Source organism: Thalassophryne amazonica, chromosome 7 (assembly GCF_902500255.1).
Source record: "Thalassophryne amazonica chromosome 7, fThaAma1.1, whole genome shotgun sequence".
NCBI classification, from domain to species: domain Eukaryota; kingdom Metazoa; phylum Chordata; class Actinopteri; order Batrachoidiformes; family Batrachoididae; genus Thalassophryne; species Thalassophryne amazonica.
The window spans coordinates 18496962-18511613 of NC_047109.1; the positions used below are offsets into that span (position 1 = coordinate 18496962).

The 14652-nt window shown below is 41.6% G+C and overlaps 1 protein-coding gene across 2 annotated transcripts in view; it reads right to left on the minus strand.

The window, feature by feature from the left end:
* si:ch73-215d9.1 (dyslexia-associated protein KIAA0319) overlaps nucleotides 1-14434 on the minus strand; it is a 53079-nt gene extending 38645 nt beyond the window's left edge. The window contains exons 1-5 of one of the 2 annotated variants that reach the window (XM_034173927.1): nucleotides 14246-14434; nucleotides 13078-13139; nucleotides 6102-6796; nucleotides 2016-2160; nucleotides 1657-1755 (exon numbers count right to left, since the gene is read on the minus strand). In XM_034173927.1, coding sequence (XP_034029818.1) covers nucleotides 1657-1755; nucleotides 2016-2160; nucleotides 6102-6796; nucleotides 13078-13120 — 982 coding nt within the window. In that variant the 5' untranslated portion in view covers nucleotides 13121-13139; nucleotides 14246-14434. The remainder of the gene's footprint in view (nucleotides 1-1656; nucleotides 1756-2015; nucleotides 2161-6101; nucleotides 6797-13077; nucleotides 13140-14245) is intronic. The other variant, XM_034173928.1, reaches the window with a different exon arrangement.
* Between the last annotated feature and the right edge of the window lie 218 nt (nucleotides 14435-14652).

The window sequence follows — 14652 nt, forward strand, 5'->3', positions numbered from 1 at the left end:
TTTCATGTGTGTATGTAAATGTGTAATTTACTGTGTGTGTGTGTGGCGGGGGAGCATTAAAAATCTTGCCTTCGGCGCTGAATTGGATAGGGCCGGTGTTTTGTTGAGATGAGGTTCGTCGAGTAACTGCACGTGTGCACTGAAAAAATTACTTGACGAAGTTCGCTTATTTTAATGGGCAGGTAAATGTATAAATTGTTCATCCGAACGTAGTAATGTATAAAATCTACTCACTATAAAACAATAAGTATTTTTAACCTGGAGTTAGCTTATTTTGACAGGCAAAATATACATATACATACATTTATGCTCCTAACGTAAAATACAGAAAATGTTTTACTTACTAGGCTATAAATACACTGAATACAATTAATTAAAAAAAACTTTGACTCAGAAAAAAAAATGCGCATGCACAGTTGCACGTTGAGCGAGTTACATCATCTCCACATGTGCAGTAGCGCGATGCACCTCATCTTGACGGGACACCGGCACTACATCAGCCAATAGTTCTGAATGCAACTGCGTCATTGGCTACGAAATTATTATTTTATTATTTTTAATGTTGAAAATTGAAACAGATCCGACATGTTCCAGCTTCCAAATTCTGCTGACACGAAGTCACAATATCACACAATCCAGATGTGCACACAGAGAACATTAATTCATTCCACATGGTCTGCATTAATTAAATCCATTTTTGTATAGTACTGAATAAATTCAGCTTTGAATAAAATTCCAGGTGGTTTCAAGTCCTCAGATTTGGTAAACAGGCATGACACTTTACACCAGTTTATTGCCCAAAAGTCATGGAAAAAGTAACAAGAATAACCAAAACTGCTTACTTATGGAAGGAAATGTTGTCTCCCTTCTTTCCAGCATTTCCCACCTGTTTCTTGATGGGATTCTTTGAGTGTCAGTGTGCGCTGCCCACTGAGTTGCCCTGTTTCAAAGTGGCGACCACGCCCCCTTGCTGGGACGCATCTCAGTGCGACTGCAGACTCTAGTACACACATACAGCTCTGTGGTGGAGCATCAGTCACTGTCAATCCAGATAAACTCCGTCCACCGTTGTCAGTGAGTGGAGGCAGACTCCCCCCTGTGGTTACCTGTGGTACTGAAACAACACTGAAATCATTTCTGGTACAAACCCGTCCAGAAAACTGATGGGGAATGTGACTAGAGGACTTTGTTCGGTTTAAACCTGTAACACTTAATGTTTGTCAAACTTTTTCAAAGTCCAGACAAGAGATTTTTATGCGTGACATCATCTCAGTGCAAACTAAAAAAGGGGCGGGGCCAGCAGGTTACCGTGTAATAAACACGCCAACAATTCGCTGTAAAAAACGGCAAACTTCGTTAAATATCGTAACCAACACTTTGCCACGAGCATTTAAGTAGCTCGACAGCGCTAAACGTGAAGTGTGCATCGTGATGTTTCCCTCTGGTGTCAGCACCAGATCCGTACTCACAGAACGGATCTGGTGCTGACACACCTCTCTGTGGTCTGATGCATATAAACACGGTGTCACTTCAAACAGACATTAAATTCTGTCTGTTAATGTAACAGTGAGGCATAGCGCCTCCTGGAGGCTGCTCCCAGCACTGCTTCATGACATCACTGCTCTGAATATGAAACAAAGTGTCAACATTCTGTACCAGGTTCAGATTCAAGGGTGACAGAAGTGTGAAGTTTAACGGTATCCGGGGGAAACAACATTTCTGCACGGCCTTCAGGGGGCGTCGTCAGCAAAAGAACTGCCAGAGAGAAAAGAAAGACTTTATTAATATATTACATAAAAACATAATGACAATAAATATATATATTGCATGACTGAAATATTTTTAACATCTAAATCAGAAATTTACAGCAGATGGTTTAAAAACTCAGAAAATTAACTGAAGATCAACTTTATGAATAAAGATGTTTCTGGATGCTAAAAGAAATAAAAACTTGCAGGTGGCTGAAAAGCACAAAACAGGCGATTGACAAGAAACATGAATGTAGCCACACCCACCAGTCTCTGTAGACGCACTGCTGGGCCAATGGAGCACAGGGGCGGAGCCTGAGGGCTTTATATGTTCTTGATGGGAGAAGCCAGTCGTGGGTTTCTGTGGTGACCATGTGACTGATGTAGAATCTGAGCTGCTCTGTGATTTGTTCTGGAACAAAAAAAAAAGAAGCAGTTCTCATTAAGACCACGTCCACTCAGAGCGGATTACTGACACGTTTCTTCTAAATTTTTTTCACATCTGCACAAAAAAAAAACCAAAACAAAAAACAAACAACTAAACCTTTATGAAAATGGTGTTTGTGGTCTTCAATTCTATAATACACAAATTTTTTCTACAGCATGTCTCGGGGACAAACCGGAGAAACTGGACAGATTATATTGCCCAGCTGGTTTGGGAATGCCTCTGGATCCCCGGGAAGATTTATGGACTTGGCCAAGGATAGTGAATGTGGGATGAGCTGTCGTTACTTCGGGAACATTTTTATTTAATTTTATTCAAAAGTCTGACCTTTGATCTTGGAAAATGCAAGTAGAAAAAAACATGTGTGACATCAAACAATAAAAACTTCTCTCAAAGGTTTTAGGTTTTTTGTGGAAATAGAATTAGCCAGCACAGAAACCCCCAATAATCCAGAAAATGACTGACATACTCTTAGACGGACAAACTCACAGATGGACACACAGACACTCACAGACAGACACACTCACAGACGGACACACTCACAGACGGACACACTCACAGACGGACACACTCACACACGGACACACATACACACACAGACACACTCACAGACAGACACACAGACTCACTCACAGACGGACACACACACACACAGACACACTCACAGACAGACACACAGACTCACTCACAGACAGACACACACACACACACACACACACACACACAGACACACTCACAGACAGACACACTCGCATACAGACACACAGACACACTCACAGACGGACACACACACACAGACAGACACACTCACATACAGACACACACACTCACAGACGGACACACACACACAGACAGACACACTCACATACAGACACACAGACTCACTCACAGACGGACACACATACACAGACACACTCACATACAGACACACAGACTCACTCACAGACGGACACACATACACACACAGACACACTCACAGACAGACACACATACACAGACACACTCACATACAGACACACAGACTCACTCACAGACGGACACACATACACACACAGACACACAGACTCACTCACAGACGGACACACATACACACACAGACACACAGACTCACTCACAGACGGACACACATACACACACAGACACACTCACAGACAGACACACAGACTCACTCACAGACGGACACACATACACACACAGACACACTCACAGACGGACACACACAGACACACTCACAGACGGACACACACACACACACAGACACACTCACAGACAGACACACTCACATACAGACACACTCACATACAGACACACAGACTCACTCACAGATGGACACATACACAGACACACTCACAGACGGACACATACACAGGCACACTCACATACAGACACACAGACACACTCACAGACAGACACACAGACTCACTCACAGACAGACACACACACACACAGACACACTCACAGACAGACACACTCGCATACAGACACACAGACACACTCACAGACGGACACACACACACAGACAGACACACTCACATACAGACACACAGACTCACATACAGACACACACACTCACAGACGGACACACACACACAGACAGACACACTCACATACAGACACACAGACTCACTCACAGACGGACACACATACACAGACACACTCACATACAGACACACAGACTCACTCACAGACGGACACACATACACACACAGACACACTCACAGACAGACACACATACACAGACACACTCACATACAGACACACAGACTCACTCACAGACGGACACACATACACACACAGACACACAGACTCACTCACAGACGGACACACATACACACACAGACACACAGACTCACTCACAGACGGACACACATACACACACAGACACACTCACAGACAGACACACAGACTCACTCACAGACGGACACACATACACACACAGACACACTCACAGACGGACACACACACACACACAGACACACTCACAGACAGACACACTCACATACAGACACACTCACATACAGACACACAGACTCACTCACAGATGGACACATACACAGACACACTCACAGACGGACACATACACAGGCACACTCACATACAGACACACAGACACACTCACAGACAGAAGGACACACACACAGATGGGCAAACTAATGTATGGACACACTCACAGATGGATACACTCACAGACAGGGCTGGACTGGTTATCTGGCGTACCGGGCAAATCCCGCCGGGCCCTCGCGCATTTTGGGCCCCCTCAGGTCTGTCATTAAAAAATATATGTATATAATTATAGTTTTTGATTGCGACTGTAAAAAATGACACATAGAGGCCCATTGGATGCTTCTCCTGAGGCACATTGGGCTAGTCCAATGAAATTCCTTGGTTCTCGAAGGCCCGCCCCTCCCTACAGGCCCCCACCTGACCCAAGTCATCACTCAAAGTTTTGGCTATTCGGTCCGAGCTCGAGTGGAGAACGGATAGTTGTGCGCAAAATGGAGAAGCAAAAGAGTGGAGCTGAGAAGCGAAAGGAAAAAAGAAAACAGAAATTAAAAGACGACGCAGCAAAATGTGCCAAAATCACAGATATGTTTAAAACCACAAGCTCGACCTCGGGTTCGGTTAGTGGGGCCACCGGTCCGTCATTTCAAACTAGCCCGGGACCGGCGTCGAGAGCACAGGTGGTGGAGAGTGAGCAGGAGGAGGAGGAGACAGAGACGGAGAGAGACGTGACCCAGCAGGAAGAGATTGAGGTTAGAATTCATCTCAACACTTGCTAGTAGCCAATGCAGTGTAGCTATTCACCGCTTCGGCGTTTCGTTTCCCATTTATTGCCTGAAACTAAGACTAAGTCGTCATCCTGACTTTCTCAAATCAGTCACAAACATGTACCTATTTGATTTATTTTCATACACTTTGACTTCTCTTGTATTGTTGCTCCAGCATATAGAACTCTTCCATTTGTCTTGAGCTGTCACAAGGACGACCTGTGCTGTGTGTCTACAGTCATTGCTAGTGTGTGTTAGTTATGACATTCCCCCCTTTCACTTTCTCAAATCCAACTAATATCTTACTTCTACTGCTTGTCGTGTGTTGTGCAACTATGATTTTATACAAAATGTATTTTTGTAATCTTTTCCTTCTGTAATGGCATGCCATGTCATTATCAAGACATCTGGTATTAAGTATTAGCTGCCTCGTGGCGTGGTAGATGGATAGGTAAGAAGCCGACTAGCTGTGCTACTGTTTAGCAATCGCTGGTAGCCGTTCCAAGGTGGAGTAGCTACTGCCAGCCTGGTGAGAAGGGGCAGAAAGACGTGTGATTACGCTGTGGAATTGGCATAAAATATTTTTGGTTGTTATTAACATTCCATTCAGTAAGGTCACTCACAGTATCTCTCGACTGGAGCAATTGTAAGCTGAAAGTATGAAAATGTTTAACCTAGGAAATTATTACTGAGGGATTAATTTTATTCAGTAAGACTTAGAACATACAATAGCGGCCCAGATGGAGTTGTGCACAACACAGCCCTTTCCTTACTGTATATTAACAGAAATCATATTTACCTCATGGCCTATGCAGCACAATGTCCCTACTGTTTCCATGTTATTCATATGAGCATCTATATTTAAAGGACATAATACATTAGGGAATTAGGAGTTGGAACACCTGTGTGTGTGTGTGTGTGTGTGTGTGTGTGTGTGTGTGTGTGTGTGTGTGTGTGTGTGTGTGTGTGTGTGTGTGTGTGTGTGTGTGTGTGCAAATAATTGTATTCTGTTTTTATTTACATTTTAGACAATGTCCCAACTTCACTGGAATTGGGGTTGTATAGTGTTGAAAGAAAAATATGATGCACAGACGGCGTCACCAAAAAAAACAAAACAAATACACACACTCTGTCACTCACCGTTTCCTCTGCAGGACGTTGGGTCATGGTTCTGTCCTGGTCTGACAGGGTCACATTCCCCTCAGATGAGGCTCTAATCTGGGTTGTGTTATTGTCTGTGGTTCTGCCCTCTGGACCATCAACTGCCTCCGACTGATTGATTCTGTCTCTGGCCTGAAAATGTAGCAGATCTGGCAAAATCTCAAGTCCAGACTGACCATCACCTACTTTTCCAGCATCACTGGCCCCTCCCACTCCCTGTTTACTTTCCTGTACATACCCCTCATCCTGCACATCGGGTTCAGAGGAGTCTCTCTGTGGTGTGTCAAAGGAGGTGAGGTCCCTCAAGGCCTCCAAGTCATCAGGGGCCTTGGAAAACTGAGACAGTGCCCTCCAGTGGCTGCTGTATGGTTCACCTCGCACCAAGGACTGCAGGACCAGCGTCTGCAGGGGCGCGCGCCGAACGAAGGCCAGGATGGAGTCTGCTCCAGGTCGCTGTCTGAGCTGGCAGTTCTCCCTCTGCTGGCAGTTCAGGATGTAGCAACGACCTTTAAACAGCCACGCCAGGTCGAAACCCAGCATGTCGCAGCATGCCGTCACACACTGTGGAAGCGACCCCGTGCCGGGAACCCGAAGGATCCCGCTGCTTTCCACATCCGGAGACACCACTGCCTCAGAGAAGGTTGCCCCCTGCCAGCACTGAGATGCTACTGCAGCTAGAAGAGAACCAAACAGTGCCCTCTAGTGGACAGTTCATAAAACCTGGTCCTTAAGGACCCCAAGTAAGTAAACAGTAAATCCTATGTAGGTCCTGATCGGCCTGTTGGTGCCGGTGCTTGTCCCCGGATTCCTTATGGACCCCCCAAGTACTACAGATTTTCTTTCTCCCTATAAAAATTACACATAATGAGTTGAACGGGCGTGTTCGTTAGAGGACAAACCCGACTGAGTTGATCTGCGAGAAATGGCAAATGCAGTACTCTGGGAGCAGAAACAAAAACCAACGGCACACTGGACCAGCTGTAACAATGGACCTAAAAATGATCACAATCACATTAGTTCACTTTTAAAATCTGAAAATCACATATCTGCTTGCTGTAAGATTTTTATGCCATGTTGGAGCAGCTTTCACATGCTTAAAATTATATATATATATTTGCAATTTATGAATATAATTGAATGGATTTTGTTTTCAAACAAGTGTGACATTTTTTTCAGCTGCAGTTCACAAATTAATTAGTCAATCCTCAGAAAATAGGAGCGAGGGAGCTATAGGGTCTGCAGGGCTCAAATACACAACAAGTCTGCCTGTGGTTAGGGTCAACCTAATCTTGACCCTAATGTATCGAAAAACTATCGGCCGATATCAAATGTATCATTTTGTTCTAACATTCTGGAAAAATAGGTTTTACAGCACCTCGTGGACTATCTTACTGAGAATCTCTTTGAGCCACTGCAGTCTGCTTTTAGAAAATATCATTCCACAGAGACGGCTCTCACTAAAGTGGTGAATAAGCTTCTGCTTGCAATGGATTCGGACACCACTATGGTTCTTGTGCTGTTAGATCTTAGTGCTGCATTTGATACCGTGGATCATCAGCCTCCTTGATACGCTGGAAAATCATTTTGGGATTACTGGGAGTGCCCTTGCATGGTTGACATCTTGACCAGTCGTTCTCACTGTGTTTTGTACAGTAACACTACCTCTAACCTTAGTGACATGAAATTTGGGGTTCCACAGGGGTCCGTCTTAGGCCCCCTGCTTTTCTCCCTGTATATAGCACCCCTTAGGCACATATTGCGGCGTGTTGGGATTACCTTTCACTGCTATACTGCTATGATACTCAGTTATACATGCTGATAATTGCTGGTAATCTCATCCACATAGAATCCTTAAAAGATTGCCTTGCATCAGTGAGAAGCTGGATGTCTAGAAACTTCCTACTTTTAAACTCTGATGAGACTGAAATGATGGTTCTTGGTCCAGTGAGACATTGGCATCAATTTGACCAGTTAATGCTTAGGCTAGGCTCGTGTGTCATACATCACACTGACAAAGCGAGGAACCTTGGGGTAATTTTTGATCCTACATTGTCCTTTGACCTCCACATTAGAAATATTACGAGGACTGTTTTCTTCCACTTGCGAATTATAGCGAAGATTCGTCCCATCCTGTCTATGGCTGATGCTGAGACCCTGATCCATGTGTTTATCTCTTCTAGATTGGACTACTGCAATGTTTTATTTTCTCGTTTACCGCAGTCCAGCATTAAGGCTCTACAATTGGTTCAAAATGCTGCAGCCAGTCTTTTGACACGAAGCAGAAAGTTTGACCCCATTACACCCATTTTGGCATTCCTTCACTGGCTTCCTGTCCCAGTGAGATCAGATTTTAATGTTCTGCTACTAGTCTAAAATTGATCATGGACTGGCACCTCCCTACTTAGCTGACCTAATTAAACCTTATGTACTGGCCCAGGCTTTGCGTTCTCAGGGTGCAGGGCTAGTTTGTGTCCCTACGGTGAATAAGAACTTTGCGGGTCACAGAGCTTTCTCTTATCGTGCTCCTGTTCTGTGGAATGATCTCCCTGTGTCAATAAAATAGTCAGATTCTGTAGAGACGTTCAAGTCCAGACTTAAGACGCACTTATTTTAAATTTTCGTATGGCTAGCATACTATATAGTATAGTTGCACGATTTTTACTCTTTTAATTCATTTTATTAGGAAACGGAGTGTGCCGCGGCCTCAACTTTACCTTAATTCTGGGTCTTTTAGTGAAGCTTAGGGCTCATGGCCAATGATCACCTTAGTCTTTCCTGTTTTTCTTGTTGTTAAATGCTGACAAATTATATTGTATTTCTTGTCTTTCTGATGCCTGATTCTGTTTATTACCTCCGCCAAGGAGGTTATGTTTTCGGTCGAGTTTGTTTGTTTGTTTGTTTGTCTGTCTGTTTGTCAGCAGGATAACTCAAAACGTTTTGAATGGATTTTGATGAAATTTTGTGGAGTGGTTGGAAATTACAAGAGGAACAAGTGATTAAATTTTAGTGGTGATCTGGATCACGATCCGGATCCAGGAATTTTTTTAAAGGATTCTTCACCATTGCGGGATAGGGGGAATTTTGACATTCTAGTTTCTAACTCCACAAAAACAAGGCAGAAAGGCTTGAAAAAAATTAGGGTGTAACATAGTCAAATGTTCTATCAAACAAAGTTTGGTGATGATCGGATCCGGATTCCGGATCTGGTGATCCAGAAAATGCAAAAATATAGGGAAAATAGAAAATTTGTCAGTGTGAGGTGACAAATGAAGCTAGAGATGCACAACTAACACCAAATTGTAGCTGAATCTGTACTGATTCAGTAAGGTGTCATCAGCTTTGATGTAGCTTCAAATGTTATGGAGCTAGATCCAGAAGAAAACCACCATTACCAAAAAATCGTTTTTATACAATAACTTTTGAACTAATAAAGACATAAAAGTGATTCCAAGTTCTAGTGGTATGTTTTCATGGTCAAGGATGTCAAATATACAGGAAAGAAAAGTGTATGTATCATAGTTTTGGTTGTAACACTGAATTGTTGAATGGATCACTGTGCCAAGGAGGGAATCTCTTTAAGCCCCGTTTACACATAGACGGTAAGATCTCCCGGAAGCGTCCCGGAAGAGTTTTTGGCCCCTCCGGGCCGTCTTAGGGTCAGTGACCCTATGGTCTTGTTAGTAAACGATGTCAAATACAACACACTGCAAAAAGGAAATCCCTCATGACAAACTATACAGGGCTGGGGAGCACAATGAATTTATTAGATGAAGGACTATCATTTGGCATTATTATATTTTAGTGGCAATGAATATCACTATCCAGATTAGTTCACTTAGTAAAAGCAAAGTGATGAGTCAGCAGTATACTCAGCAGTGGTTAAGTTCTGGTTCAGTGCACATCACTGAACAAAGTACACAAGGTGCAAAACCCACTCCCGGGTGTTGATGAATCACGCCTAGGATCCAGAAAACCCAGAGGCTGACATCAGCACCTTACTGTCGCATATATTCTGCTTCGGTGCACTTCACTGAATATATAGAAGGTGCACTTAATTATGTAGCACATGCAACACTTAAAAAATAGTTCTATTTCAGAATTTACTGTTATTTATTTAGAGAAGTGTTTCATAAATGTTAAAAAAAAAATTCATATATTTGCAGTTTAGTTGAATAATAAATTGAATTTTGTCTCTTATTTGTTTTTGTCTATAAGCATATGCAATATCAATATCAGTGCTCAGATGACAGTAGCTTCTGGGAAAGGTGCAAGTTGCAAAAAACTGTGATGCCAAGCGCTAAGGATACATGCTATCCAGTCACAGCAGATGAAACTTTTTTTTACTACTGAGCAAACATCATTGTTAGACTTTTTTAGGTTCAATGTTTCCATGGCATGTAGATGTTATGGCGTCAGTGACCCCATGGCCTTGGCGGAGGTTTGCGCTCTCTGAGTGCTTCTAGTTTATCTCTGTTTAAGATGCAGCTCCATCCAGAGATGGGTGTGGTATTTGTGCTGGAGACCATCCTGTCCTGTGCACCAACAGCATTTCCTGCGTATTCGTTTTGTGAATTGTTTTATAATTTATGTCTGTAGCATGGCCCAAGCAGAGGGTCACCCCTTTGAGTCTGGTCTGCTTGAGGTTTCTTCCTCACAGAGAGTTTTTCCTTACCACTGTTACTCTGGGGGTTGGTAAGGTTAGACCTTACTTGTGTGAAGTGCCTTGAGACAACTCTTTTGTGTTTTGGCGCTATATATATGAAAATAAATTGAGAGTGGTTCAATTCCCGAACTGTTCGATCTTTGAAAAAACTAAAATAACCTGGTTATTTAAATACAACCTCAGTTCCAGTGAAGTTGGGATGTTGTGTGAAATGTAAATAAAAACAGAATACAATGATTTGCAAATCCTCTTCAACCTATATTCAATTGAATACACCATAAAGACAAGATATTTAATGTTCAAACTGATAAACGTTATTGTTTTTGTACAAATATTTGCTCATATTGAAATGGATACCTGCACCACTTTTCAAAAAAGCTGGGACAGTGGTATGTTTACCGCTGTGTTACATCACCTTTACTTCTAATAACACTCAATAAGCATTTGGGAACTGAGGACACTAACTGCTGAAGCCTTGTAGGTGGAATTCTTTCTCATTTTTGCTTGATGTACGACTTCAGTTGTTCAACAGTCCGGGGTCTCTGTTGTCGTATTTTGTGCTTCATACAGTAATGTGCCACACATTTTCAAAATGGGCAACATGTATGGGCTGCAGGCAGGCCAGTCTAGTACCCGCACTCTTTTACGATGATGCCACGCTGTTGCAACATGGGCAGAATGTGGCTTGGCATTGTCTTGCTGAAATAAACAGGGACGTTCCTGAAAAAGACATTGCTTTGATGTTAGCATCTGTTGCTCCAAAACATACCTTTCAGCATTGATGTGCCATCATAGATGTGTACGTTGCCCATGCCATGGGCACTAACACACCCCCATACCATCACAGATGCTGTCTTTTGAACTTTGCGCTGGTAACAATCTGGATGGTCTTTTAACTTTTTTGTCCGGAGGACACGACAACGTCCATGAGTTCCAAAAACAATGTGAAATGTGGACTCATCAGACCACAGCACACTTTTCCACTTTGCATCTGTTCATTTCAAATGAGCTCGGGCCCAGAGAAGGCGGCGACGTTTCTGGATGTTGTTGATGTGTGGCTTTCGCTTTGCATGGTAGAGTTTTAACTTGCACTTGTAGATGCAGCGATGAACTGTGTTAACTGACAATGGTTTTCTGAAGTGTTCCTGAGCCCACACGGTAAGATCCTTTACACAGTGATGCTGGTTTTTAATGCAGTGCTGCCTGAGGGATCGAAGATCACGGGCATTCAGTGTTGGTTTTCGGCCTTGCCTCTTACGTGTAGAAAGTTCTCCAGATTCTCTGAATCTTCTGATTGTATTATGGAGTGTAGATGATGGAATCTCTAAATTCCTTGCAATTGAATGTTGAGAAACATTGTTCTTAAACTGTTGGACTATTTTTTCACGCAGTTGTTCACAAAGTGGTGATCCTCGCCCCATCTTTGCTTGTGAACAGCTGAGCCTTTTGGGGATGCTCCTTTTATACCCAATCATGACACTCGCCTGTTTCCAATTAACCTGTTCACCTGTGGAATGTTCCAAACAGGTGTTCTTTGAGCATTCATCAACTTTCCCAGTCTTTTGCTGCCCCTGTCCCAGCTTTTTTGAAATGCGTTGCAGGCATCCATTTCAAAATGAGTAAATATTTGCACAAAAACAAAAAAGTCTATCAGTTCAAACATTAAATATCTTGTGTTTGTGGTGTATTCAATTGAATATAGGTTGAAGAGGATTTGCAAATCATTGTATTCTGTTTTTATTTATATTCACACAATGTCCCAACTTCATTGGAATTGGGGTTGTAAATCTAAAAAAACATTTTTTAAACTGGGTGTTAAACATCTTTGCATAAACTGGATTTGACTGATTTTCAAAAATCAATTGAATAGCTTCAGAATGTGGTGTTGAAAGAAAAATGTTCCCTGAACACATCGTCTCTTTGGATTGTGTGGCATTTTAAAATTTTCTGATGTTTTAAAAACTATATTGTCTTTTTGGAACTTCAGAAATAAATTAGTAGTGAACCTGTGTTTAAGATGGTTATAATCTCTTTGTGTGCAAAATTTCAGACACTGGTGATTTTTTATTTTTTTTATTTTGGGTTACTGCTTAAAAAAAAAAAATCTTGACACATTTGCACCCTGTCAGCCTGCTACGAGAATAACGGTTATATTCTGAATTTGTTTCTACACAGTGTTTACTCATCCACAACTTTAAAAAAAATTGAGGTTAAAAAACATAATTTTTACAAACAGCAATAACTGAAACATAAAAAATATAAAAACTTCAAGACAAACATTTGGTTTCTGACCTTCCAAAGTGTGAAGCAGCAGAAGAAATGTTTTCTGCCACATGAAGAATCACTCTGAGATTCTGCAGCAAAAAAAAAAAAAAAAAATTAACACACGCCCACAATTGATTCACCCTTTGGAAAAAGGCTATTTAAAATTTCTTGCATTTTAATTGTACATAAGAGTTTCATCTATTTGGATTAAACCATTTTAACAATCAAACTTTAAGTTTGTCAGTTAAACTGGTTCTTATGAAAGTAAGTTAGTTTATTGATGATAAATATATAAAATAGAATTTGTTTGTTAGCACAAAAATAAAACGTATTTGTTTCACTGTTTGAATCACGTTAAGTGCATTAATTAATTCATGTTAAACTGTCACTAAACACTTTTTTTCTGAGTGATGACATCATAAAGTGTTTTTCCAACAGGTGCCCGAATTTTCCTGAACATCTGCTTTTTGTTTGAGTTGTAAAAATATTTTTGTTTGACTTGAGGTGGTTATTGATGCCGAACACAGTTTCTTCATGTTTGCTAAAATTAAAACACACAATTTGATGACGAATAACTAATTAGGATCCAGTCAGTGCAGCAGAACTGAGCACACGCACGATGACACGCAGTGACTGTGCGTGAATCTGTCTGTACACGGTGTCAGAACCTGAATACTGGACAGCGCCCCTCGGAGCCCCGCCCCCTGTAGCCCCGCCCAGTAGCATCAAACAGGTTCTAAAATTAGCGCACTTTTCCCGTGTTACTAAAAAATGAGTTATTTTGTTAAATTGACCCCAAAATAACAAATAAATGGGAATCAAAACGGCGCATAACTGATAGTTTCCTCCAAACACTCGTCACTCCAAACTCCGTACAAAATTGTCACCGTTAAACGTTTTCTTACTGTTTGTTAACGTTTTTTTTAAATTGTACAATAATAATTACGATCGTTTCTAGGTCGTGAACACAAACTTTAAAACTCGGCACACAGTCAGCGTGTTTCAACTCAAAATTTAAATATTTTACAATGATGCTAATGTTCTTTTCAGTTTTTTCCTTTTCTCTTAAAATAATGTAGTTTTTAGTTCTCTCGCCACAAACAGACACTTAATGACGGAAACCTTCTTTAATTAATATTATTAATATTGTCATTATTTATTATTATTATCGTGTTGTGGGCATATGGATTCGGACCTTCAAACGGCGGAATTTGTCAATGGAATTCGGCGTCCACGATGACGTCACCTTGCAGGAGCTGCAGCATCGATTATTGATCAGTGTCGCTGATCAGTTCTGTCGGTTCGGGCCCTGCAAGCTGCGGTCTCACTGGGTGGTATTATTCTGATCGATGATCCGGTTCTGCATCCATGCCAAGAAAACTGTCAAGTTAGAAAAAAAACTCAACGCGATTTACTTTCAAAATAAAACGTTTATAATATTGAACGTAGGTTTTGAGATACACCACCATTGTAAGATACCATTTCAACGTATTTATTTTCCATATTCATCTGTGAAGACTAAATTTGCATGAACCTTTTTCAGAATTATGATTTAGTCTTATGATTATTTCATGTGGCTGTGATTGGAGAAATTGTGCACAG